This window comes from Halichoeres trimaculatus, unplaced genomic scaffold (assembly GCF_033239565.1).
Source record: "Halichoeres trimaculatus isolate MK-OKI-2021-1 unplaced genomic scaffold, fHalTri1.1 fHalTri1_scaffold_5, whole genome shotgun sequence".
Classification (NCBI taxonomy): Eukaryota; Metazoa; Chordata; class Actinopteri; order Labriformes; family Labridae; genus Halichoeres; species Halichoeres trimaculatus.
Genome location: NW_027437183.1, coordinates 8026349 through 8054119, shown reverse-complemented (window position 1 = coordinate 8054119; position 27771 = coordinate 8026349). Strand labels below are relative to the sequence as shown.

General features: G+C 39.5%; 1 protein-coding gene across 1 annotated transcript in view; it reads right to left on the bottom strand.

Moving 5' to 3' along the window:
• Window positions 1–27771, bottom strand: part of adamts3 (ADAM metallopeptidase with thrombospondin type 1 motif, 3) — a 214831-nt gene that overhangs the window by 45848 nt on the left and 141212 nt on the right. The window contains exons 10-16 of the mRNA XM_074671066.1: window positions 26747–26879; window positions 19148–19261; window positions 18350–18495; window positions 15900–16075; window positions 13401–13534; window positions 11631–11754; window positions 2050–2130 (exon numbers count right to left, since the gene is read on the bottom strand). Of these exons, the coding sequence (XP_074527167.1) occupies window positions 2050–2130; window positions 11631–11754; window positions 13401–13534; window positions 15900–16075; window positions 18350–18495; window positions 19148–19261; window positions 26747–26879 (908 nt within the window). The remainder of the gene's footprint in view (window positions 1–2049; window positions 2131–11630; window positions 11755–13400; window positions 13535–15899; window positions 16076–18349; window positions 18496–19147; window positions 19262–26746; window positions 26880–27771) is intronic.

Here is a 27771-nt window from a genome sequence, read left to right as displayed (position 1 = left end):
TGATCGATGCTGACCTCTTTCACCTTTTGTATAATAAATAAATCCCGTCTGAAGAGGACTTTAGAAAGTTTTTTTAGTCCAGATGTCCACAAAACTTTAATGCTTTGTACCTTACTTGAAGTTGTCAATCGTTGAAGATCTGATATAATGTGTCTCTTCGTATTATGCTGCACTAAAAAGCATTTCTTAAGCGAGCACAGGTGAAGCTGAAGCAGTAAACACTCTACTTTGAGAACATATGAGTCACTGAAAGAGTCTTATATAAGGAGTGAAGACTAAAGTCCTGTTTCCACCAAGCAGTTCGGATCAGTTTTTCTCGGTGAGGCTCACATTTTGTGGCGTTTCCTTTGACTAAAATCTCTTTTGGGGTAGTCGACATACAGATCCAACCCCAGAAGGGGGGGCTAGAAACAGTGCAGTGTCTTGGTTGGTCAAAATAATCATCACTTCCTGTGCGATAGCGGCTATAGAGAACAACACATAACCCCGCCATGTTTAAAGCTTGATTGTTCTTTGTAGCAAAGAGCCACATGCCCATCACAAAGAAGATGAATTGATCTTTGTTTACTGCATCTTGTTTCTCTTCTTCACTGGATTTATTAGCTGGGTACACCGTGTTGCACTGTCATGACAACATGCTGTTATGTAACTGACGCAGCTATCGACATCCAGCTTAAACTCCGCCTACCAAGAAAGGCACGGTTGGTTGTGACAACTGTTCTGATCCATACCGGACAGCTTGGTGGGAACAGAGCTTGCTGAAATGTTAACACGTCATCAACCTTTAACCCCTGTGTTCTCCCCCCTGGAAGAAATGTCTGCTGTTTTCATTTTAGCTTAACTTTGCTTAACTCTGTCTAGCTTTTTCAGTCACAAACAAAAAGAGAGCATGATTTAGGATAAGAACACAACTTTTGGGGTAGAAGTCTTTGGACTGGAAATCAAGACAAGTGACAATTGGTAAGGGATTTTAACTAAGACCGTGTAAAAATGAAGTATTTTCCAATCAAATGGATGCCTTTTGCACCCAGCAAAGACACTAGTCCCGAAGGTTTACTCAGAAAGGGTAACTGGTTTGAGGTAGTTCATTTGATCTTTTTCTTGGACTTTTAGCTCTACTTAAAGCCTATAATGAGGTACTTCCTGTCTGTGTTGATTTGGGCATCCCTGTGAACAAAATCCTTGCAGAAGCTTTAAAGAGACCTAGCACAAAAAGCATGGACATTTAATTTTCATGGATTATTTGTTTGTTGTAACAATGCTTCCTGGAAATAAATCTTAAACCGTTTGAAAGCCTGTCCATTTCTCTTTTGAATGGAGCCACATTTGTAGGATAAGCAGCAGAGCTGAGGATGTGAGTAGCAGAACGTTATGTTTAGCATTGGCAGAGAAGCTATGGCAAAATTTCATAGGTGCAACCCACAAACTCAGCTCACAACTGTACATGATTTAAATTTTTTTGCAAAGAAGCATTGTTACACAAATATACACAAATGTCTGTACTTATTGTGTTATTCAGATTGTCATTTTGTCATTTAACCTTTCAGAGCAACATTCATAAATACATTTTAACCATTGTTCACCATTTTCTCTGCACCACACTTTCTCACCAGCCTGCAGGGGTTAACTTAAAAAAAAGACGTTTAGTGTAGACGTATTCTATGTTTCTAAAAAGGTTCTCATGAATAATGCAAATACTGTATTAAAAACTGCAATAATGAGTATGGCCGCCTGTGACTGAGTTCTCCCCAATATAATTGAGAGATTGGACGTTAAAAATGAGGTGCTGTATCATTTTTACATTGGACGAGTAAATCCGCTTATCTGGAAACCTCTTCTTAATAGATTGATGAATAACTTATGAGCAATATGAAGACTAATTTCCTCAGTCGGTAAAGTGAAAAGGAATGAATTATGCAAATACTGTAATCCATGATTTTACAGCACCCTGTGTGTTCCTGTTGGGCTTCCAGGAGAACAGTAGGAAGACAGAAATGAGCTTTTTTCTTCTGATTCATGCATGTGTTTGTCTTTGGATGTCACACTTACCAAGAATTTGAGGGGAGGCCTCGTGTTCTTGGATGATCACATGTCTCGCTCCAGGAGGGATGTGAAACATCTTAAGGTAACCTTTGTGGTGTTTGACGCAGCAGCAGCAGAATCAGAATCAGAGGAGGGTTAAGGAAAGATGAGAGAAAGAGACAGATGAGTCAAGTGGATAGAGAATCAGTCTAGTTGTTTGCAGTGGCGGACATCACACATGAGTCAGAACTGCTGGTTCCCTTTGCTCTACGGAGATGTTGAAAAGACATAGTCAGCTTTTAAACCCTGCAGGGGAAGCTTTTACTGAAATACGCTGCTCATCACATCCATCTGTCGTGCATTCAAAGCACCAAGAAGTACCTGTTACTCCTTGTATTGCTGTTAAACATCTTGTGATCAGAGAGAGACGTGCAGCTCTCTGTCCCTGTGTTCATGTTTTCAGCAGACAGGAATGAAAGAGCTTTGTAGTCGTGTTTCAATAAAACTCAGGGAACAGGACTTTTCAGACTACATGGCAGCAAAGTATTCTGTTTGTGATGTCCACCACGTACAAACCTACCATCACTCACCAAGTACATTTCTAGAGTCTTCGGTTTCGTTTAAAAACACATTTCTGGCTCCTTTGGGCAAAGAGAAGGCTCCTCTGATCTTCCCTTCAAAATAGAATAAATCAGTTAGTTAGTCTCACAGTCCTCCTGTGTGTCACAGTCACTCTGTTTTCAGCAACATCACCTACAGACAAGGCACACAGTAATTAGCATAGCAGGGACTGGGGGGATCCACACCAGATGAGGAGGCAGAGTATTTTTGCTGGCATGGTGACTCTTGGATCAATCACCCAAACTGCGGCAGTGTAATTACTCCTCTCACATTTGACAGACAGGCCTATGCTGGGGGCCTCTTTACTCTGACACAGCAGTGTCACTCAGGTGATTGTGACTGACGCGCTGAAGCAGAGCTCAGCGGGTGCTGCTCAAATGCTGTTTTAATGCTGCACTGCTGTGTTTGAGGTTTCAGGCTCTGTAAATGTAGAAAATCTGAAACATGATTGTTTCTGAACACTTTGTGGCTGTACAGAAAGATGGAGCAACTACCTCGAGGTGAAGCCAAAATATTCCTTTTTCAAAAGTTGGTTCCAAGACTGTAATCCAAATCATACTTTTTCAAGTCTAGCAAACGTTTTCTTAGACGGGGTTTACTTCTAAAAAAGTGTTGCATAGGCACCTGCTTTTTGATTCAAAATAGAAAAAATACTTTTAGGTATTTTATGCCCCAAAAATTAATGATAGATTTTTTAAAGTTTGCAATTTGTGATAACACCCTAGACCAAGAGTCACCAACGTGGTGCCCGCAAGACCCACTTAGGGTGCCAGTGAGGAATGTTCCAAAAAAACAGCACTGGCCTCAATGGAGCTCCTTCCTGACATCACTGTTCTTTAAACCATTAAAAATAATTGTGAAGATTGACCTGTGTACAGTCTCTTCACGTAGTATTACTACTTCTTCTATGATTAATGTTATCAGAAAGTGGTCTTTGCAATTTTGTTCATAAAGTTTTTTATCCAACAAGTAGCCCTTTGTGCCACTCATTTCCTATGAGGTAGCCCTTGGTCTCAAAAGGGTTGGTGATTCCTGCTCTAGACTTATTATCAACATGACAGAAAATTGAAGTGAAAAAATCTGGAGCTGACACTAACACCTGAGTTTTGTTCTTTTTTGTCTGCTTACAGCGATACAGGAAGCTATTATCCCCTAGACTACACTGACCGGACCTGGAGTCTTTGAAGTTTTGTTGGTGGGTAATGATCATAGACAGTATGAAACATGGATGTAGCCTGCCTGTTCCTGATACCTTGAAAAGAAGCCAATCCGAGGAAGCAGCCACATTTGTTATGACACTGGCTGCGAGTTTCCTTCGTACTGCTACAGGGCGCCCATCAGTCATGTGACTTGAGCTTTGTCTCTGATTGGCAAATCAAACATTCCATATAACTTTTAAACTGTAGAGTTCGAAAATAAAGTCATTCACTGTACAGTGTGTGCCAATAGTGAAATCAGCATTTTAGACCCGAGCCATGTGCTTTTAAAAGCCATAAAAGTCTGTTTTTATGGCTGGGTGTGTACATGACTTCCGGTCTTTCTGCAACCAGCATCAAGCAGATTCTCAATGAACAGCAACAGTTAGCACTTCCGCATAGGCTTCATTTTTACTAACTGGATGTTGCCCCTTGGTAATGATGTGTATAGGTGTGTGGAAGAAGTGGGACATGAGGTGATGCTCTACTAAGCAGAATCCAGCTCTACTTGATCTCTACCTTGCAAGATACTTGTTTCACTTTTCTACAATGAGATGTGCTGTCCAAGCAGCTTCTTCTGTTGTCAGTGGTTACTGAGAACACATTTTCTGTATCTTGTGCTTGTAAAATTGTGATGAGATATTCAGTCTTTCTAAATGTCCTGATGAAATCTGTAGATTAGATAATAACCACTGAGTTCTGAGATTGTTTTCCTTGACTCATACCTACTGTTTGCAGGAAAGTCATTAGAAAGATCTCCAGGACACTTTGAACACTGGAGATTACATATTTAGCTGTAGAGTCCACATTTACGTGCAGATATCTTTGCAGAGAGATACTTGACATTTTTACTGTCAATGTGTGTAAATGCCATTTAGCAATACTATCATTAACTGTTGCACAACAGTAGCTATCAAATAGATCTGACTCCAGTCTCTCCATTCAATTTTTTTTTCTGTTTTGCTTGTTATCTCAAACACAGCAGAAAAACATCAGACCTCAGAAAACAGCAGATGAGCTTTGCACCATGAGTGTGATGCAGGACAGTTTAATTTTAATTTCTTTTTTTTTTATTTTTTATTATATAAAAATTTCTATTTATTACATTAGCAAGTGTATTTGTCAAAAATATCTAATTTTGAATAGGTCCTGATTTGTCATCGACCAGTGTCAAATACAAAATAATTAAAAGGTTTAAAAAATAAATTATACTTATTTAAGATTTGATATTTTGCAGCGTATAAATAACGAGCAGTGATTGTTCAGTGTTTTCAGTTCAACGTACTATCTGCACCAGATAGTCAGTTGGACTTTACACGCTCATTAGATTGTATCACCACACACATCAAAAATAACTCTTCAAAATAAGAGCTATAATCATCTTCTCATGTGGAGCGCTAGAGACAGAACGTGTTCATGAACCTGCAGAAGCAACGGCGGTGTAGTCAGACCTTAATAGACGCTTAATTAGTAACAAGGGGGGAACACAGCAGCTGATATGTCACATCTTTCTGGGTCTACGGCGTTAGGCATCCATCTGCACTACAAGCCGAACAGACAATGCTACGAGAGAAACTGGGATGGAAACACTGGATACTTGCATATTATGTTTTCCAACATAGGGGTTTCTTTTTGGGCTCTCTTGCTTAACTGTTTCCCTGTTAAGAAATGTGAGTGGTTACATGAGAGTGAGATGTTGAGAAAAGTAAAAAGAAAAGACGGCAGTAAAACAAAGAACAAATGGTGAGGGTGTCAGAAAGTCCATTTCATTTTACCCTGATGCTCTTTAGTGGCTCTTTGTCTTCACCTGGTTTAAACTGCATCTGAAATGTTAGCTGAATTAAGGTGAATGTGTATATGTGTGTGTGTGTGTGTGTGTGTGTGTGTGTGTGTGTGTGTGTGTGTGTGTGTGTGTGTGTGTGTGTGTGTGTGTGTGTGTGTGTGTGTGTGTGTGTGTGTGTGTGTGTGTGTGTGTTCTCTGTGTGACTGCAGAGCACAGATTACCCAAATTAAGCACCTTCAACTAAAGAAGCTAACATAAAAGAGAAAGCACATTTTCTAAATAAGCTTTGCATGATGGAAAGTTTTCAAGTGTTAATAAATGCATTTTAATAAAGAGGGACTTAATCACTCCTCGGCTAATTAACTCAGGTTTTAATACAGATGAACCCTACACCTGGGAGCTGATGGATGTGACAGCTGTCAGGATTTCAGCTCACTCGAGTCACCCTGCTCACTCCTGATAGACTCATGACTGACAAGGAGACCTACAGATTTAGAAACACCTCTTTGGTCTCATGCTAATCCATGCTAACAGACTGTTTTTATTTCAATAACACAGTGTCATCAATGTCAGGGCTTACCTTTATGCAATAATCTATGAAGCGTATAAAATCTGTAAAATTAAAGGTCCTGTGAGGATGATCTGTTGGCCAGAATCAGCCTTTGAGGGCATATTGCAGGTTACAGACAACTGTTAAGAAATTGATAAGAAAGTAACTTAAAAATATTATCCTGAAAAAAATTCCTAAATTAATACACCACAGGGTCTCCTGGAGACGTTTTTAGTACAGGTTTTTACACTTCCGCATTGAAAACCATTTGAACGTGACGTCACAATCAGGAGTCCTGCTGCTTCTGCCTCTGTTTAACGTCCACAAACATGGATCAGACCGTCACTCCTGTCAATGAAGAGGAAGAAAATCTCTATTCCTATCCATATGATGGTCCTCAGGGTTATAATTATGAGCCTGTTAGGAAAGATGGAGAGCAGGGCAGGATTAGGAGGAATTACGGTCGTAGGAGAGCAGTGGAGTTGTGGTGTGAGGAGAACCAGAGGAGAACGAAGCAGATGTCCTGGTGAGTGAGCGCTGTTAGCTAGTGATCTGTAGCCGAATGCTGTGTTCACATCAACATATTTAAAGTTTGAAATCAGATACACTGAATTAAAAAATAAGTAGTATGTGGAAGTGCTGACCGTAAAGCAACGCGCTTTAAGGCCGTCTTGATAAAGCCCATCGAGAAAAAGGCAGAGGTCTATCAGAGGTCTATCCACTGATCTAGAGCCAGAAAACCAAGACTTAGCTAACCTCTGGTAATCCTTGTTAACGTCTGCCACCAGGAGCCAGGCTTGGGGCTGTTGCTGCTGCCGTCGAAGCTGAATGTTGTCTGACGGGACTAGGGATGGGTATCGAGTTAGGTACTTTTATAGGTACCGACAGAATTGTGTCAAAAGTACCGGGTACCAATTCACATTAAATCAAAAGGTCCAATGTTTAGATACCTAAATGCATTCTTGTGACGGTGAGGGAGTGGAAGAGTAGGCGATTTTCCATGCTGGACATGAACACAGCATTTGAAGGTTATATACTGAAGAATAAATATGTTCAATTGAAAAAAATACACATTTTATTATTGAACAAATTGATATTTTTTCCTCATAAACACAAAAAGTACAGAAAATTGGTACTGTTGAGTACTGGTACCATTGCCAGGTACGGGGCATTGGTACCATATCGTTTCAAATGTGAAAGGTACCCATCCCCAGACGGGACAGCAGCCGCATCAGTCTGACCCAGACCTGGCTCTGGTACCCTATCCTGAACTCCATCCATAGACTTTATCAAATAGACTCCATCATATCAATATTCCTGTTGAGAAATGGGCACCATGGTTGATTGGAGCTCCTCCTTTCATGGAGCTCCTCGTCCGTGTACTCAGGCTCAAACCGTTAAGGACAACCGTCAAACGTTTGTTTACCAGGTCAGCTCTGGGTCAGCTGACCCACCTGAAGACGGTAGACAAGCTGACTTTATGAAAACACTGGCGATGGATGAAAAAATATAGCCGAAATGAGCGATTTTGCAGAGATTATGTCCCGCGCTGAAGCTCCCTTGCCCGCTAAGTGCGGCCAAAAATCGGTTGGATCTAAATAACTTCTGAAGGACTCCGTGCTGCATGACGTTTGTCTGAGTGAGTATATGAGCATGCACACACCCATAAATAAGGTCCAGGTGTCAAAAAAACGAAGTTGCCCTTTAAGCTAGTATTTCTGCTTCCATCCATCCAAATGTATCTGCATCTGAATCATCTTAATGAACGGTCAAATTAAATATCAATAACAAAACCTGCAATATGCCCTTTCAGTCTTTTTGTTAATGATCTTGTTTGCTTTTGTAGCTCATGAGGCAGCACCATTTTTCATGTCAGTGTCTTTTATAACCAGACTGAACCTCTTCACAGGAACTTTACGAGTGATCTGCTTTAGGATCCTTATTCATGGGAAATTCACACTTGATAGCAGGTGTAGGCTGTTGGCTACATCCTCCTTTTGGAGAGTCCTCAATCCTTTAATTTAAGCCTTTCAGTGTTGAGGATGGACTTATAGAAATGGTAATTGTTGTACTCTTCATGAGCTAAATATATGCTTTTCACAGTCCCTCATCTGCTCCATGACCTCTCATTCAGGAAACTAAAGATCTTTGTGCTCCGTATGCCACTCAGCCATGAGAGTCTGTGGAGTGAAATGTAAATTCCAAAATTATGAAACTAAAGAGCACTTGACGCTCTGTGAATTAAGCAAAGCATCCTACTGGATCAGAATAAGAACATGAGAAGAGGATTTCTGTGATCCTCTTCAGCCTCATTAACCATGAAGTACAGGTACTTTCAGTTACAGATACCAGGTTTTCTCTTTGTGCTTTCAGACATAAACAAACAATTCAACCAATAAATGAATAGAACATTAAATAAAAGCCAGTGGAAGGCTTAATATATATATAGAAATATAAGAATATAACCGGCTTGCTTGCTTTTGGGCTGAACGTGGTTGGCTGTTTTTGAGCACTTTATTCTTTGCTTTTTTTTTTAATCAGTGCTTTAAGGATTTCATGCTCATTACAGTTTGGAGGCAGAGAAAAAAAAAATCACTGCACTCCACATTTAATTTCCTTTTCCCAAAGATATTAAAATCATATTCCGACGGAGAGAAGTGAGTTCCCCTGAAATTAAAAGACAGGTGGAAAAATAAGAAGCTACACTGACGGTGGTATGATTGGAATTTAAATGTGTCTTCTTCTACACAGGCAGATGATTAATAAGAAGTTTTATCTACTTCAACTGTTATTTTTTTTAGATCTCAAACGTTTTCTCTTTGCAATAATTTAGACAAACTCCTTAAGATACCACAGGATCTCAGTGAATTTAAAATATTTAGGTAATAAACATGTCCACAAAGTTTAAAAAAGGTCCCCGCACATTCATCAGTCATATCATGCTGTCTTTCTGAACACTGAAACGTTACACAAACAAAATATAAATGAGAGTGATACAGTGTGCGGGAACCTTTTTTTGATTTCGTGGACACATTTTTGGGTTACGCCCTCCTCCCACGCACCTTTGCCTTTGGGTGTGCTGAGATTGAGGTGTGCATTCATCTTTGAACCAGGTAATAAACATGTGCCTGTGAAGAAGAGGGATGTGTCCAGACTTCAGTGTACAGTGGTGTCATGGGCCTCACTTAAATCTGATTGGAAACCTAGCTATCCTAAAATCAAAACGTTGCCAATAAATGCATTTTTCAGAAGCTGCTGTGAAGGAATGTGCTTGAGATTTTTAACAGACTGACTCCTTTTCATACATCTTTCATAAAATAGATTTGTGAGGAACTCTTTTGCAGTGACACCTTTTGCTGGGATTGGTAGTCTAAAGATATTGAGTAACAGCCTTGGGAAATAGACGATTTTTGTGCTGAATATCCCATTTGGGTGGAGAACAATGTGTAGGTTTCATCTGAAACTCACCCACCCTAAATTCTGTTTAGCCTCCGGTACTTCTGGAAGAAGAGTGAGGAGTCTTACAGGAGCTCTCAATCTCTGTGACACTAAAAAATCATTTCCCATGACTCCTTATCACTGACTATATTTTGAAGCAGTTTTGAATGGAGAGAGAAGGGAATATAAAACTCTGTGAGCGCTTATACGACTGATACGCTGCAGGAAAACGATGATAAGATACTTAGATTAGTTTTTATCTCTTATGGAGGATTGAGCGGAGCTCATGCGTGTCAATTGCAAAATAAGAGCATGTATGAATCCATTAAGGTATTCTGGGATGATATGACTGTAATAGAAAAGCAGCAATATCACTTCATTTTGCTTTTTTCACTCACAGAGGTTTCAGGGAATGTTTGGTGCTTTTAGTTGTCCGTGTTTGCAGGTAAAAGTTTTCTCTTGTGAGTCAACTAGTGTTTGCCAAATCAGAGTGCTATCAGGTGCTCTTTGGTAACAAAAATCCCACTTTGGCTGCATCATCTCCTATTTCCTCCAGGTGAAAAATAAACCTAAGAGATGAAACTTTAGGTAATGATATCTACATTCACATTTTAATCAAATATTCTTGTGATGAATTGGACTTGAAACAGGACAACAGTGAGGATTTAGTGTTGAGGAACAAGGTCTGAGGTAAGCTATATTTGTCTCATTGTTGAGAAAAGATGAAGGAAGGATGAAAGGAAGGATGCATCTACTGATTTTATTAAGTGAATCCATCCCCTGCTGTATCTGGCTCCTCTGTGCTGAAAGAGGAAATATTAGACTTGTGTACATTCATCTAATGGTGTGTGTTTTGGACTCATCACCCCAGGGGGGTCGGTGGTCTGAAAGAGTTGGTCAGTGGGTTGTTAGTGATGGTGATGTGAGCATAAAAACAGCTGATGAGTTATCATGACGCAGTGCTTCAAAGCTTTCCCTTCATTTTTTCTACCAATGTCATATTAGAGCAAGGGTCTGTAACCTGCAGCTCTGGAGCCTCATGCAGCTCTTTGACTCCTTTACAGTGGAATGTTCTTAAAAAGTTTTAAAAATATATTATTGAAATCATAATTTTTGATTTTTATTTTTCTTACGAAGAGTATTGATGATTATATACATTGGCACTAAATACAATATTACCATGACATTTTGTAAAAAATAAATATCTATCACCTCTAGCTATAAAGCTTTAAAGTTGTTTTTTCCTTTGTTTTCCCTTTTGTGTCAAATTAAGGAAGAAAAAAAAACATTTCTTTCATTTTTTAATTATTTTTCAAATTTCTTTTTTTTAATTTCTACAAAATCTTAAAATTCCATTTTTAAAATTTGGCAGCTTTTTTTAAACATAGCAGTTTTTTGAAATTATGGCAATTCTTTAGAAAGGCAATTTCTTATCTTATTTTGCAAATTCATGAAATTTTGGCAAGTTATGGGAATTTCTACGCAGTTTTTAATTTTTTTTTTTTAACTGTTACAAATTTGTGAAATTTCAAATTTTTGAATAAAATTTTATGGAAAAATAAGACTGCAGGACACATCTTTGCAGCTTTTTTAAATTTTATAAATTTTGCAAGTTTTTAAATTAAATTGATATTTCAAAATATATGACATTACAGATTTTTCATCTTTAAAAAGGAATTTTCAAATCCATTAAAATTAAAAGCAAAGACATGCCATGTACAGAATTATAAACACAAAAAACTTCTTGTTTAGATAATTTCTCACTAGATTTTTTCTATCTGTGGGATATTATATACTTGGCTTCTACGTGGTTTCTGTATGACTTTAATCCAGGTGAGCTGAGGCAAAATGGCTCTTATAAAAGTAAAGGTTGCAGACCCCTGTGTTAGAGCTTATAAAAGTGTTTCATGAGTCACAACAGTTTAATACTGAGGGGATCAGGCATCTGGAGTTTAGAGGGCATGCATGGAGAAAAGGTAATGGAGACATTCAGTATGTAGACACTCTGTTCTGTTCTTACCAGGTTTCTTTGGTGTTCGAGTAAAGGTTCCTTTGACGGTGCGACAGTGAGAGTTGTCCCCACCGCAAACGCCACATTTGTCCTCCACCTTGTTGGAGCCGATCTCTCTGTCGCAGCCGACTTTCTGAAGACCAAGAAAACAAGCACACAGGTGAGATCCCAAGACTGAACAACAATGTTAATGTTTTTATTGTCACCTAAACGTTAAGGATGGTTTGAACGTTTCTTGTGTGTTTGTTGTTTTGTAAAATGATTTGTGAAACACTGGTTTAATGGATTTTATGGTGATGTTTTTCTTATCATGTTGAAAACTCCCTGGGTCACACCTGAATGATGTCTGAGGCTTATGATTTTTTTTTGTCCGTCACCTTAAGCTAGCAGGCAGGTTCAACCAAATTTGGCCTCAATCTTTGGAAGAATATTACAAAGACCAGTAGGTCAAAACATTACAATTTAATAAACTTTGCGACACTGTCAGAGTGTGAAGGCTCCATTTGCTGGTTATTTTTTTATGCCCCTAAACTAAATGATGTGAATAAAATCACCACTCCTTAAGGATGGCAGCTTCTTATCGTCTCCCCCCTATGCTGCCTTTCTCGGCTTGTTTTTGGCATCATATTGTAAAAAGTAAGATTGACCAGGAGGGGGTTTCTGTTTATTAAGATGTGTATGGCTATTTTTCACCTTAGCAGTGTAATGTATTTTATTTTTATGCAATTTAGGTATGTAATAAAGATGTATGCCAATGTTTTTTACTTTGGGTTAGATTTATGAGGACTTTTTCAGGGCCTGTGTGTGGTGATTGTGTGTTTTTGGACTTTTGTCTTTGTGTTGAGTTTTCCCCTCCCTCCCCCACAGAGATCTGCACTGTAAAAAGTGATTTTGCACATTTGTTGTTCAACCATATTATTTTAAGTCAGTATGAAAAAAGGTTTCTGTAGTTGTTGTGATAACACATAACAATAAGTTGGCACCATCCCAACTACAAAATATGTTTGAACTTAAAAATCAATGTACACATAAATCTTTTTTTTTTTTTTTGTCATGATGGTGTTTTTGTAACCATTAAAAAGGATGACACACAGTGGATACAGGACCCTGCTGCACATTGATGTTTTTATAGTTCAAATTATTTGACACTTAATGTTGAATTGACTTGACTCAGTCAAAGCAACGAGATGACTTGATTGAGTTCAGTTGATTTAACAAATTATTTTTTACAGTGTGGGTGGCCTTGAGGCTGGGAAACACAGTTTATGGTTTTGAAACGTCACATCTGAATCACAGGGGTCATTCTAATTGGATGGTATAGGTTTAATGTTTGAAAAACAGCCAAATATGGGTTTGGGATGCTTTGGGCCGCACTTATCTGTGGTTTTATCCAGCATGTCAACCAAAGTTTTTTTTTAAATGAATGAGGGGTGATATTTGTTTTTGAAATCTGGGGCCTTGGGCACTGAGAGTACAAAAATTTTATTGGCAGAAACAAGCCCTGAATCCTATCAAATTATTGTAGCTTCATTATGTCTCTTTTTAAAACTTCAACCCTACAAAGAAAATAGATGGATGAACGAAAAGGCACTGTCTGTGGGGATAAAATAAAATCTCAACCTTTATCTGTATTCAAATGCAGCTCCTTCAATAGCAAAACGTGAGCACTCTCAACCTATCCCACTGTGTATTAAAGTGTCCTTCAGACAGCCTGAGGCTGCTGGTGTCCTTAATTACTTCATGCAGTGTTTAATATGTCAATCTTTAAGTATTCCTTACCACACACTCTCCACGCACGCAGATACTGTAGGCGTCTTTGTATGAGCACCGTGTCCCATCATGCACCAGCTGCTTCATGTATGCCGTGTCCCCCGTCTCCCTCGACTGACAGTACAAGTGGCATCTCCTATTGGCTGCAAGACAACAGATCATTAGATCGTAGTAGGAGCATTAACATAAAGCAGCCCTGAAATCAAAGATTATAATGAATGGTTTTATCCAACACTGACTCATGTCAGACTATAGAAGATTACAGCTGTAAGGACAAGCTAATGACCACCTGTTGGATTGATATGAGTCTCTTTGTAACTCCCTACCATAAAAATCCAGACACACCTCAGTTGGTGATGCAGGGATTGAAATAATGAGTTTCAAAGTCAACACAGAACAACCAGCACAGCACAGATCATAAGCTGGCAGGTTCTAATCCATACAAAAAATGTTTCTTTGGTTATTTTAACTTCAATCAATCCTCTTTAAAAAAAGCAGTCTCTCCTCTGAATATTCTATGTATGCTTCATTTCATCTCTCCCAACAGAAGTGTAATATGAAGTAAAAGTAGCTCCATTCATAATGAATATCTCCCTCAGGAGAAATAAAGTTTAATCTGCTATTATCTTGTTAGATAACTGATCCCCTTTAAGTTTAATTTAATCTTTATTTGTGCATTTCTGTGCTAAAACAATAACTTCTTATCTTTGGGAAAGATCTTTTGTACCATTAGCAGACTGTGTAAAAATGCATGATTCTGATTGGTCAAAACCTCATAACAGGGATTAATTCTCAGCATAAAATGAATGCTAGGGATAACCTGATCACTCACATTAAATCAGGTTTGTTTGCTTAGAGGAGTGTGAAATATTTCATCACAGCCAGATGAGACTGTGGCAGAAACGTCAGCATTCTGAATACAGGAGAGAATTGCTGTGAAATAACTGGGCCTTAAAAAAAAATGCATCCATGAATCATTAGATTTGTGTTTTTGTGCCAACGTGTTTGCATCTTTAGTGAGAAGCTGGGTAACAAGTGGGATAATGTATGGTAGGCAGGGTTATAGATCCTTAAAAGGACCCTGACATGAAGCTGTATCTACAGATCTACAGTTTCATTTAGTAGACGCCTGCAACACAAGCAAGAATTTTGACAGAAGGGAAAACCTTAGTTAATCTGACAAAATGCCACAAGTTATGAAGCTGCAGGTGCTGCCACTAAGTGCAAGAAGAACCTTTTTATTGTAGAATAAGGTAGCCAACTAACCACAGTTAATTGCTGCAACAATATACTTCAACCTTCAACAACACTCAGTAATTAGTGCTGAAAATTCACTAAGAGCTATAGTGGATATAAATGTTCAGTTTCATGTAAATTTTCTTGCACATACTGATAAAAATCCAGAGCCATTGAAGTGTTATCAGCCTTGAACTCAGAGCGACTAATGTTTTAGAGCCTAACCCATAAATCATTATCTAATCAGTAAAATCGCCTAAAAACTGACATTTTTATGTGCTAGTATTAACAAGCAGGATAATGTAAAGTGTGAACCATCTTTTGCAAATTAAAATCTCTTCTGAGTAAGGCAAGATTCCTCTACTTCATGTTTTGGTCCCTGTCTGGATCTGGTCTCACCACCTGTTCTCTGTTCATCACACCTCACATGTAAAAGTGGAATCAAGTTAAACCATAACAAAGGGGGTCAGTTGTTTGTTATGAGGACTGTTTATCATTTTTATTTATTTAAGTTTTACAAAAAGTGCTGTTTTATGTTGGTATGTTATTATAAACTCACCACAGAGCACAGTATAATTAAACTAAGTGCATGTGTGTGTATGCATGTTAGGGATGAGTTGTTGCATAAACATTTATATAAAATCTTATAATTTAACTGACATTAAATGTGAGTACACGCTCAATTTGAAACTTTTTTTGTGTTTAACTCGGACATTATTTGACATCCTGATAATTAAAGTGTCTGCTCTCTCTCAAAAGCTCTTTATACAATAAACAGGACCCCACTGTCTGCCTTACCTCCCTGCAGCTTCTCAGCAGGCTTCCCAATTTCTTTTTTTACCTCACTGACTTTCAAAACGCAGATCAATTTGGGTGCAATAAGCGGCAAACAGCTCCATGGAGCAGAGCTGGATAAAAAGGGATGTCTGACTGAGAGCACCGAATGAGGTAGGATAAGGTTTTACACGGTGGAAATCCATCACCTTTTCAAAAAGGCCACATTGGAGCTCAGTTGACTCTGCAAACTGAAGGGTGATGGAAAAGAATAGAAAGAGCAAACAAACACCAAACCACAAATTATAAAGAAAAATACACTGAAATGATCTTTTTGTGCAGAAAATAATGCTGGGGATGTTGAAACCATCCCTGCTCTGAATCGACAGTTATCCTCCAGCTCTGGCTCTGAGACCTTTCATTGTTGTGCTTTTGGCTTTATATAAAACATAACCCCCAAACCGGAACAAAACAATCTGTTGACATTTTTTGGCTTACAGTCGGGATGCTCGTAGGGCAGCCAGTGGTGTTTGGCATTTTGGAACTCAAAGTGGGAGTTTCGGAGCTGGCACTGCTGGGCTCGGAAGTCCTCAAAGTGCTTGGGGCAGTCGTCGATGTTGCACAGCTGATACTCATAGTTCACCCCGGGACAGTCCTGACCGCCGTTTGAAGGCCTGAAGAGAGGAAACGGATGAACAATTATGTGCTGGGAAAATGTGAGAACAAACCGTGCTTCAAAAATGTTAAGGAGGCTCTCACAAATCTGGGCTGTGTTTGACATTTCACCTGCAGTTTGGGCAAAAAGTGATGTAAAACTTTGATGTCCTGAAGATTAAAAAAATAATAATAATAAAATGTCAGAGCAGTGTTTGTCAAGACTTACAAAAATAAATGTTCATTATTTTAATGTCTCTGGAAGTGTCTGCTTTATTCTACAAAACTTCATTATAACTCAGAGTCATTTCTATTGTCAGTTTAGGGAGTGGGAAAAGCTATCTTGTACGACCCAACATCATTGTTATGCTTGTGAATGTGTTTAACCCATAAACTGTAGAGTTTTTTAAGAAATTCCTGCTATTACAAGAACTACTACATGGATTACATGACTACAAATACATTATCATAGAAAAGTTTTGATCACTTAAGAATTTATTTATTTTCTGAAGAAAAACTAATTTAATGTGTCTTTTTAAAGAAAACAAGAAAAGGGCCTTGTCATCTCAAACCTTTGAGCTGGAGTGTGGCTCATTTCAAAGATAAATTAGATGTAGATTTAGCATTTTCTAAACAAGGTTCATTACAGAAATTACTCACAAACAGTACTGATGTGGTGTGTAGGAAAGAATTTCAATATTTTCCAAGAACAGCTAAAGGTGACAGTAGGTTTGACAGGATTAAAGGTCCTTGTTGCTGGATCTCAACCATGCAAATGAAATATTAAGGTCAATTCAGTCAATCTCCCCACACTCAAAAAACTGCAGCCTAAATATTGCCTCCACAGGGCTGTCATTTGTCTTTGTCAAGACAAATAAAACATCAGAAATCCCTCCGCTGTGTACAGTCTGCAGCCGGAGAGATTTGGGTAGTGATTTGTTAAGCTTATTTGTACCATTCCTCTTTTAATAGAAGACTGCAGGAGCCAACACAGCTGTTGATCATGATGTCAGATCCCTTATTTTTAACATTGAATAATTTATTACAAATAAATATTACCCAAAAAAGAAAAAATGAACACCAGTAAGTCAGTGTCATAAGGACTAACTGTACTGACAGAAGCTACAGCTGTGTCTTGATTCAGGAACTTCATTTGTGAACCAAATATGTCATAGAGGTGTGTCATAGTCTTCAACAAAAGCAGCCTTTACCCAAGCTGCAGAGGATACAACAGGAGCATCCGTCATAGCCAGACATGTCCTATAATTCTAGCATGCCAGTTTAAATGTAATGGTAATGCACCATTAAATGATAGTATTTAATTTCAACAAGATAACAAGCTGCCCCATTGTTATAAAATCAAACAACTGCAAATAATTTTAAGATCATTTAGTAACATAACAGGACTAATGCTATGTGATGCCAGCGATAGGACATTAACACTTGTGCTTTGTCCTGAATCTAGTACTTCTACACTTGCACTTCTTCTTCTCACAGTATGGAAAAACATAATACACTTTGGTTTCTCAGCTGGGGCACTTGAAATGGTCAAAAAGTTGAGTGTTGAACAGTGGACACTTCTCACACTTAATGGTCGCCATATTGGCTATGGAGAAGAAGGAGCAGGAACAGACCAAACAATGGTTCATGGATTTGATCAATGAAAAACAGAAGAACACCTGTGGACGGTGGTGAAATACGATTGTAGTGTCAGACAAGTGCAAAGCAGCAGTGGTGACATAAACAGAGCATCTGCCATGGACCAAACTATCTCAGTTCAGTTTGGCCTTTGTGGTCGACACAGCTTCAAAGTCTGGGTCCTCTGAAGGCTGCAGCCAAAAGATTGGTACACCAAATTAAAAACAAAGGAAAAAAAAAGAAATACAGTTTTTTTAAGTAATAAAATGTAATTAATGTATTTTAACTTTTAAGTCTGACATGTCAGACAGAGGGGTGTGCTTAAAGATGATTGGAATGTTAAGGGGCACTTCTAAAGGTTTTGACTTTACTTTAGAGGAGTTGTTGTGCTGCCCATTATTTAGTCTTGTAACCTCTAGTGCTGGAATAATGAGCTACTGCTGAAGTGTATAAAAGAAGAAGCTCGTTCCAAAAAGCCAGAAAGTTCCATGAACACAAACACCCCTCTTTAGAGCAGAAATAAATGTGTTTACAGCCTGGTACGATAAACAGGTATTCTCTCTGTTTACTGTTTACAGCTGTATCAATCTTCTGTCTGACTCTTTGCACACAGATTCAAATAGTCGGATCAAGGTATCAGTGCTTTTTCCACTTACGCTGGGTTGTTACACTGGCGTGTCCGGAATCGAACCCCAGTGCCACAGGAGCGGGAGCAGGAACCAAATTTACTCCAGGAGCCCCAGGCGCCATCCTGCTTGACCTGATTAGGGTTTTTCCACATGCAGTGACCTTTGTAGCACCACTGCACAGGAGGACAGGGAAGAACAGAGAGGAAAAGTCAGCCAAACATAAAAAAACACTCTTTATGTATGTTGAATTTTAATGCAGAGAAACAGGTGAGTTCACATCATGACCAAATACAAGGGACCAGGAGTGTATGTATATGTTTGGTATGAGGATGTTATAAGGCTCAGGTTCACATCAATAGTTCTGTTAATGAGAAATTTGAATGTGAGAATCCACAATCCAGACAGTTAAAGTGGAGCTATCCAATGTGTGTTGACTTCTAAGTCGACTAAAAGACAGTTTTTCCCAGCTTGGAGACGGAGAATTGACTGGCTAGCACCCAAACTCCATTCAACACATTTCGATACCAGAGCATCAACTCTTGGCCTTACTCATTGCCTAACATCAGAGTTGGACCTCAGTAATGCTTTTGTGGTTGAGTTGGAGGCAATTAAAACTGCCAGACTCCAAAATCTGGTGGAAAACTCTCCACAGAAGAGCACATTTGTGATTTTGGAATAGGAAAAGCTGTTGTGCCTTGCCTGTGGCAAAGCTACAAAACTTTGCCGCAAAGTTTTGCATTTCATTAGCATTATTGATTTGGATACGCTAAAATTGAAAAATGTGCTTGTAACCACCAGAACATTCACTTATTCTTACAAACTTACTTTTCCAGGAGCACACTCCGTCCCATCCAGAGGAGGACCCTTCTTAGTTTTACAGAAGTACGGGTTGTCGGGATGACTGCACCACAGCTGCTTACAGGGGTCAAACGTACGAAACTGAAACAGCAAGAGAAAATAAATAAGAATGAGTGAATGAATGGGAAAAGAGCTTTGACTCTCACAATTTGATGCTTTGAGGAAAATAAAAAGCAAATAACTGGAGCATGAACAGTCTTTTATTTTCTATAGCATCATGATTAAATGTTTTACCACTGGTTGAAGAAACAGCTTTGCACACATTTACACAAGCTGTCTACCACTGCCGGGCAGAGAAATTATAAAGAGTGATAGTTCAATTTTTCTTTACTTCACATTTGAGGAGATACCTTAAAGCCAGGATTCATTTTGGCAGCTGTTTTATTAATTTAATCATCTTAGCTCACCATCTTTAACACAGAAAAATGGGCTGTTGACGAACACGTTTTGCATTATATCATTTTCATTTCCCTTAAAGACTAAAAGTGTAGCTGTGCTAGAGGATTCATCAGTGTTCAAAGGGTACAACCAAACACTACGTCCTCAAAAAGCAACTGCAGAAGCAATGAGCGAAGTCAAGAGGTGATTAAATTTGCATCAGCGTTTTCTCTTCAGGAAAATCTCTTTAATCAACAGTCTGAAAACACAACTGAGGGTGAAATTAGGTTTCTCGTGTTAATCAAAATAAAAGTTGTTTGTCTCATTCAAGCAGTTTTTATCAGTATTGACTCCTGCGATTTGTCCCTGAAAATCTTGGGCTCAGTGCACCAAGCGGAGGGTTAGTTTGTCTCGTGCTCAGATTTCTGCACTCATCAGAGTATGAGAAAAAAGGTCCTTTGGTAACTGGAACATATGCACATGTTTATTCCAAGACCATATGACACGCACTCCCTTCTGGCTCTGACAACTGTCCATAGCTGTTACCTTTGATCATATGGACACATTATGTATGTTTGGGGAATTTGTTTGATGCCCTTGTATCAACATCCAAGTGGTTCCAGCCAGACCAGAGTGTACAGATCCAGTATGTGAGAAAGAAATTCAAGAGCACTTAAAGTGTGCATGAAAGATTCTTATGAATGAGCCTTTTTTCCCTATTCCAATCTTTGTTGAGAGCTGCGTGGACTGAGAGCTGAGAGGGAGTTGAGAGTTGAGAGCTGATCGGACTTGAGGCTCACTGAGGAGGTTGTGTTAAAAATATTCAGACCATTCATGGTACCCCTACTTTTACAAATTCAGGCAAGCAGAAAGTAGACCTAGAAAATTACTTATAGCTGCAAAAACATGAACCATAAAACTCCAGTCTCATCATTTCTATCTAACAGACAGATGACAGCCTGCTGAAGGGGTCCTTGTTTAGATGTGCTGTGGGTTGCTCTATCAGAGATACTGAAGCTGAGAGGATTGTGAGGCTTTTCGGGCGTACTGCTCACAGTTAACCTCCTCTCCAGGAAGATGGTCAAACGTCTTTTCAAAGATAAGAACTCATCATCAGATTGATTTGTACAAACTCTGAGATGGTTCTTACAGCTGCCTGGAGTTTCTCTATCCACAGGCTTTATGAGCATCATGAGCCCCAAAGATTGCCTCCAGAACTTGTTCCTCTTCATTTTAACGACTGGAGATGGAATTCTCTCTGAAGCACCTTCTCACCACTGGGTTTTATTAACGCGCAATCACAACGCCAGGGGAAGACGAGTAACTCAAGCTGTAGTTAATTTATCATCAGTAATTTGATACACAAAACATGTTTGTCTCCCATTGTTTGTATGTTTCCTTTTTAAGTCTACCTTTAGTTCATGTTTGTCAACCCACTGAAATGTTTCTTCATATCATCAACTCAACCTGAAAATGTAAATATAACTTGTAAAACTAAAACTTTTGACCCTGTTTTTTTTGCACTAGAAAGCCTGTCCAATGCACCCAAGAAACACCAATATTAACAGAGACAGAAACTCAGAAGGTCCAGGAACTTTTAGTTCCTTGTAAAACATCCGCTAAGGGCCAGAGACCCCAGAAGATTATGTAAATCAGGCCTGCGATGTATGGAGAAGAAAATAAAGGTATAAAACACATTGCCAGACCAGTAGAGGGCAATAAGACAAGAAAAAAGGTCTTTCAGCAAAATTGACACCAAAGAAGAGCAAAGACAAACTGGCAATGTTGTATGGAGAACCACAGCTAGCCTGTTAGCAAGAAGGATATTTAGATCCTGCTGCATTGCACTGCAGATGTAGTAGTAGTATTAGTAGTAGTAGTAGTAGTATTAGTAGTAGTAGTTGTAGTATTCTGGTCGTAGGCGCCATCCCATTGTGGCTGCCTGTTACACCAGCTCTCTCTTCTTTGTCCTTTTCTTGTAATTTTTTCATCTCTTTTTCGTCATCTTTGCATTTGGAGTGGATCATTACTTTGTATGGCTCATTTATTGGTCGTGGACACCAAACTGGTTCTGTCTACATTGATGTTTTTCCTATTTTTGTTCCTGTGTTTGTCTGGAGATCCTACATGTAACCATGGCCATATTGTTTACATATGAGATCAGCTGTTAGTAGCAGGATGACGTGCTGGTTCTCAGGTGTGAGCTAAGAAGTGACAACATGGACCTGTCCTTCCATCCATCGTTATAGGGAACGTAAGATCTATCTCCAATAAGATGGATGAGCTAGCTGTGCTAACCCAGCAACAGAGGGAATACCAGAAGGCAGAGTAGCATCATGCTATTCACAGATATGGCTAAAAGATCTAACATCAGACACCAATGCCACATTGGAAGAACTTCACCTGCTGTGAGCAGACAGGATCCAGGAGACAGAGACTGAACAGACTGCTGAAGAAGCTCAGTCCTGGACCCTGTGGACCCTGCTGTGACTCTTGAGTTTCCCCTTGGGAATAAATAAAGTATTCTATTCTATTCTATTCTATTCTATTCTATTCTATTCTATTCTGTTCTGGCACATATGACACATGTACACATAGAAAACTAAACTAGGACTACTGAGGATGTGGTGTAGACTTGAAATGGATAGACATGTTTAAAACCACAGGAGCACTTCTGTAGTTTGAACAAACTAAGGAGGGGCGTGTAATCTGTGTTTACCTTCTAATAACAGGGTCACAGTTTCATAAGCTCCTCCTCTGTTTGTCTCATTTATAAGAACTTCATAAAAAGACAATAACAGATGAAGGCTTCAGCTGTTGATAAGGCTGTCTGATCATGTCTCTTGATTCATGTCCCCTTAATTTACTCTGTAGTGTGTGTTTGCAGAAGCAAACAAGACAATTAGCTGGATTGAAAGACTTCAATTGCAAACAAACAAAAACCTTTTTAGCCCGTGACACAGAAATAAATCTGCCAAATGATCCATCAACCCACAAAACACTTTCACCGCTCTCATTAACCAAACTGCAGCTCTGGCTCTGTGCTGTGTTTACACAGGGTTCAAACAGGCGGGTGTGGGTAGCTGCCTGCTCTAACAGCTCTGAGGCTAACCACGATTGAATGTGGACTCAGGTTACATACAAATTTGTGAAATTTAACTGAAGCTTACTGATCCAGGATGCTTCAATTTCCCCTTTTCCACTTTAGGGCTGAGCAAAAACTGTAAAACAGAAAGAAAAAGAAACAAAACCAAAGCGGAAATTCCAGTTGAGTTCTGGTCTTAATTTATTTTGGATTAATTTTGTGGCACTGAGATTTTAGAGGAGTGGAAGAGAATTAAATCCAAGTTCCTGACATTGTTTTACCAACAACAAAATTATTGTGTTGAAATCAGAATGTCCTCACCCAGACAACAAACTGAGCTCCAAAATCAAGCACTATCCTGTGATTTGCTCTGGTACATGATTTCAAATTACTTTGAGAGCTTTTCTACCCAACAATCATGCTTGGCTGGATGGACATTATGAATCTTTTATCATCCTGCAATTTTTAGCCAACATTTCTCCATCTCTATCTGTTCCAACCACAGGCCTGAGTCCCAGGCTGGAGAAAAATAATTATCTTTCACCCCACACTCAAAATGTTGCACAATCACATATGCATGAAATGTATTTCTACATCTTATCTCTATCATTTAATGGTCTTCTTCACGCTCAATCCAGCAGCGCAAGCTCTGCATATACATGGTCCAACTACAATCTGCTGTCAGCACTTTTACCTCCACCCTGTCGGCCTGCAATGTGTAAACGTGGATGATTTCATTCATGTTCAAACACTGTTTATCTCTTCATGCCTAATGCGTGCGGCGTGATGTACATGTAAAGAGGTGAAACTCTGCAGAACTTAGCATGAACTGATTTTTTGATGCAGGAAGTCCAGACTGAGATTCACCCATGCTGGGCCCTCATTCTTTACCTCTTACAGACTTATTAACAGCAAGACAACTTTTTGCGGTAGTAAGGTGCCGAGGTAGCTTTGTAGAGCTATTGTTTGAAAGGTGACAACCACAGACTGTATAAACATGTATATGTATACATTGGTGTGCATATGTTTGGATAAGTATATGATTGAATAACATTCTTGTGCTTGTTTTTTGAACGGCCACTCGACAAGCCCTTATGAGGTTTTTTGGCCCCTCCTGCACATTTTTTTTTTTTTTTTTTTAAGTTACTGTTTTCTTTCTGTTCCATTAATAATTCATTGTTACTTTTTTTTGTTTTGTATGTTCATCTTACTATATGTGCAATAAATAAATAAATAAAAAACATGGACGAAGCATCTGCAACGTCACCTGACTGTTCCTAAAACTGTAAAATGAAGCCAATCCGTGGACGCAGCCACATTTGCATAACCCCAGCTGTAAGTTTTTCTTTGAGCAGCTACAGGGAGCCCTGCAGTCACATGACCTGAGCTGTGCCTCTGATTGGGAAATCAAACCGCAGAGATGGAAAAAAAATTCACTCACTGTACAGTGTGTGCTGATAATGAAATCAGGGTTTTAGACCCAAGCCGTTTTTTGGACATGTAAATATGATTTTTAATGCCATAAAGTCTGTTTTTATGGCTGGGTGTGTACGTGACTTCCGGTCTTTCTACAGCCAACCTCAAGCAGATTCTTGATTAACAGGAGCTTTTAGCATTTCTGCATAGGCTTCCTTTTTACTGACTGGATGTCGTCTCTTGGTGACAACAAGCAAGCCTTGGAAACTCAGTTTGTAGTTTAGTGTCCAGAAAGTGAGAATACTATAGCTCTGTTTCCACCAAGCAGTCTGGTTTAGGTCGGTATGGTTTGGTACGGGGTGGCTCGGTTAAGCTTGGTCCGGTTTGCGCTTCCACAGCCAACCGTGGCTCCTCGTGGCAGGCGGCATGTAAGCCGGATGCCAATAGCTACATCCAGCAATCCGCGTTCTTTGGGATTGGCATGTGGCTCTTCAATACAAAGCGCATGATAAGCTTTGTTTTAGAGAAGAATGAGTGCCACCAGGAGAAATACAGCCGCCGTTGCACGGTAAGTGATGATTCTTTCGACCAATCAACAGTCTGTAGTGTTGTAGCTCCACCTTCCGAGATCAGATCGGTTTAGTCTGGCACCCCTACAGAAGGGTCCCAAAAAGTGGTACGGTTCCAAGGGGGTGCCTTGGAGATCTGTCCCAGGATTGGCCGGTGGAAACACTGTAAAATGCATGCTGTACCAAGACGAACCGAACTGCACTGCTTGGTGGAAATGGGGCTTATCTGTTTAGTGTTCCTCACAGCCTGGTGCTCTGAGACGTGACTATAACATGTAACGTTAGTGAATACTGGTTATGTCCTACCAGAGCTCATCTACCAACTTCAACCTCATCAAGCAGAGCTAACGTAACCTCACTCTTTATTTTACTGATAAACTCTCAAGTTTGATCAAACCACTGCAGCAATAATCTAATCAGGGAAATACTGTGGATGGACGCACGTGCTGAAAATATGTTGTGTTTTCTGTCTTGATTGTCACTTCTTGTCTGGTGGTCTGTCTGGTGCTGGTCAGGCAGCTTGCAATGGTTATTTTTAGAGAATTTTTCAGTGCCTCAGGAAATAACACCAATAAGAGCTGTGAGACAGAATAATAAAGTGAGGAACACAAGTCAGAGGAACAGACTGTGATGCACTGATGGGATGCTGTACCAGAGATGTGAATCCATGTGATACCTGATTTCCTAATTCCTAAGAATTCAGACCTCTTAGACCCCAATGCATGCATTTTTCCTGAGTTTCAACCCATTCTGACAAAATAAAAAGTAAAAAATACTTTCTTTATAGTAGGAGCTGATCTTAAATTACAAAATGTCAGCTGGCAGAAGCCTGTTGAGCTTAGATCATTTTTGTGTCAATACCAAACTATGTCGAGTTTTTGCTCTGTCAGGTTGGGTGAGCAGATGTCTGCTGCAATCTAAAATGCTTTCTAAGATATTTTGACCTTTAATTATCTCAAGACTTAGCCATCAAGCGAAAATTCATACAGTCTCTGCCCTGTTCTTAAAATATTAAAACACCCTCTCCAAAAATGTCAACCCCAGATGACTCACCCCCTGCAGGTTGTTTTCAAAGTTAGAGAAGCGTAATGTTTCTGCATGACCCATCATGAATCAGATTTTCACTGAATCAATGCATTTAATGCTTTTCAAACCAAGCTTTTCTCATCTTCACGCTTCACAGGGTTGTGATCAACCTTTTGTTCTTGTTATCTGGTTAGCTTCTGAACAGCAGGTTGGAGAAGCTTTTTTTGAACAAACAACTGCATATTTCCTGCCATCTGCAGAGAACTCACCAGACGACAGATGTGAGCTGTGATAAAATAAGAAGTAAGCAGATGTCTCTTAGAAGTGTTCAAGTTCAGTGACTAATTCAGCTAGTTTAATTCCTTTGATATTGAAAACACATTTTCAAAGACATCCACTGTATCAACTTTTGTTCTGATTTTTTGTTATTCTTAAAACTCTTAATATTAGGTGTACAGAGAAGCATTCTTAGCAGGACATAATGACCACACGCTGACACCATTGTGATGCAGCTCCTCAGCTGTTTTAAGATTGATTTGTGCAAATTTAAAAGTGGAAATAAAGATCTGGGGTGTCTGTAAGAGAATCAGGATGAAACATGTTGAAAAGTCTGGCTGGGTTTAAAAGACGGAGGCAGCTGAAACTGACAGAGCAGCTGAGACACAGATAAGATCCACTCTTTGCAGTTCTACAGTTATCAAGCTTCACATCATCACTGCAATTTTAAAACATGTAATTGCACTTCAGACTGGCACACGCTCGTAATAGATTTGAACCAAACTGTCATATGGAAATACAGTGATGCTTGGTGCTGTGTGCTCTGAATTTACAGAGCAGAAACCAGACATTTAGAGTTAAGAGGAAGAGTGTGGGCAGCATGGGTGTATCTGGATCGGGGCGTGTATAGCTGGCTGTTATGAGTATAAGCAGTGATTGCTGATGATTCAATCAGCCGCCTGTCAGCTGATAACAGCATGGTGCATATGACTTCTTCACTTTTATGACTTCATGTGACACTTTCCTTCCCCTCTGTCTGTCTTCTGCTCTCTGGTGATTTTTTCTGACAGAAGAATGCCCGAAGACTGTACTCACCGACGTGCAGATCTTATACCCCACTCCAAAGTCAAAGCGACACTGCTCATCCATCGAATAGTTGATGCCTGGGAGTTCAGGAAGCTGAGGCCAGTCATGTTTGAAGGGGTCGTCAAGAAGGCAATCATAAGTGCTGTGAGGAAATAAAAGAAGATTTGTAAGAAGTTGTCTTTGGATGTTCGCTTTCACAACCTCCTTGAGTTTAACTACTCAGTTTTGTTTGTGCTTAAATGATGCAGATCATCTGTACATGTAGAGTTCCCCTCCAACTCTCTGAAACTCAACAGAGACAAAGGGTTCTCCTCATTGGCTTCTAACCCACTCTCTCAAAAGCTAACAGTTTTACTCTCACGACTGACAACCCCTCTGTATCCTCCTCCCCACAGGTCACACACACATCAACAACATCACCTGGTCTGTGTACTTTCATCTCTGCAAAATCAACCACCTCCGCTCCTCCCTCATCCCCAACAGCAGCGCCATCCTGGTACACTCACTTGTTACCTCCCATCTGGACTTTCACAGCTCCCCCCTGTCTGGTCTCCCCCCAAGTCCCTCCATAAACTTCAACTCTTACAGGATGCTGCAGCCCAGATTATCACTAAAACTCCTATGGAGCCAGAACACTGACTGTTAGATTTGGTATTGAAAAAGAAAAAGAAAATAAAGACGTTGAATTTAAAACAAGTATTAGCATTGTAAAATGTTGGATTGAAAAACAAAATAAAGACATTAAAACAAACACTATTGTTGGAGCATTTTTATGTTGTGATGTGTTTTTCAATGCCAATATTCAGATATGTTTTAACACTCTTTTTTCTTATTTTTGAGCGTCACTGGTTTTTAGTTTCAATTCTCTTTTTTTCAGTTTCAGCTTACATGCAGTGTTTGGACATTCAGGGGAGGGGTGGAGGTTGGGGGCGGGGGCGGGGCTTGGAGCGTGAGAACACACTTCCGGTTTTTCAGGGGAGGAGAGCGCCCTCTGTCGGCTACCAGCAACTTGTTGCCCCTGCGGTTGTGAGCGT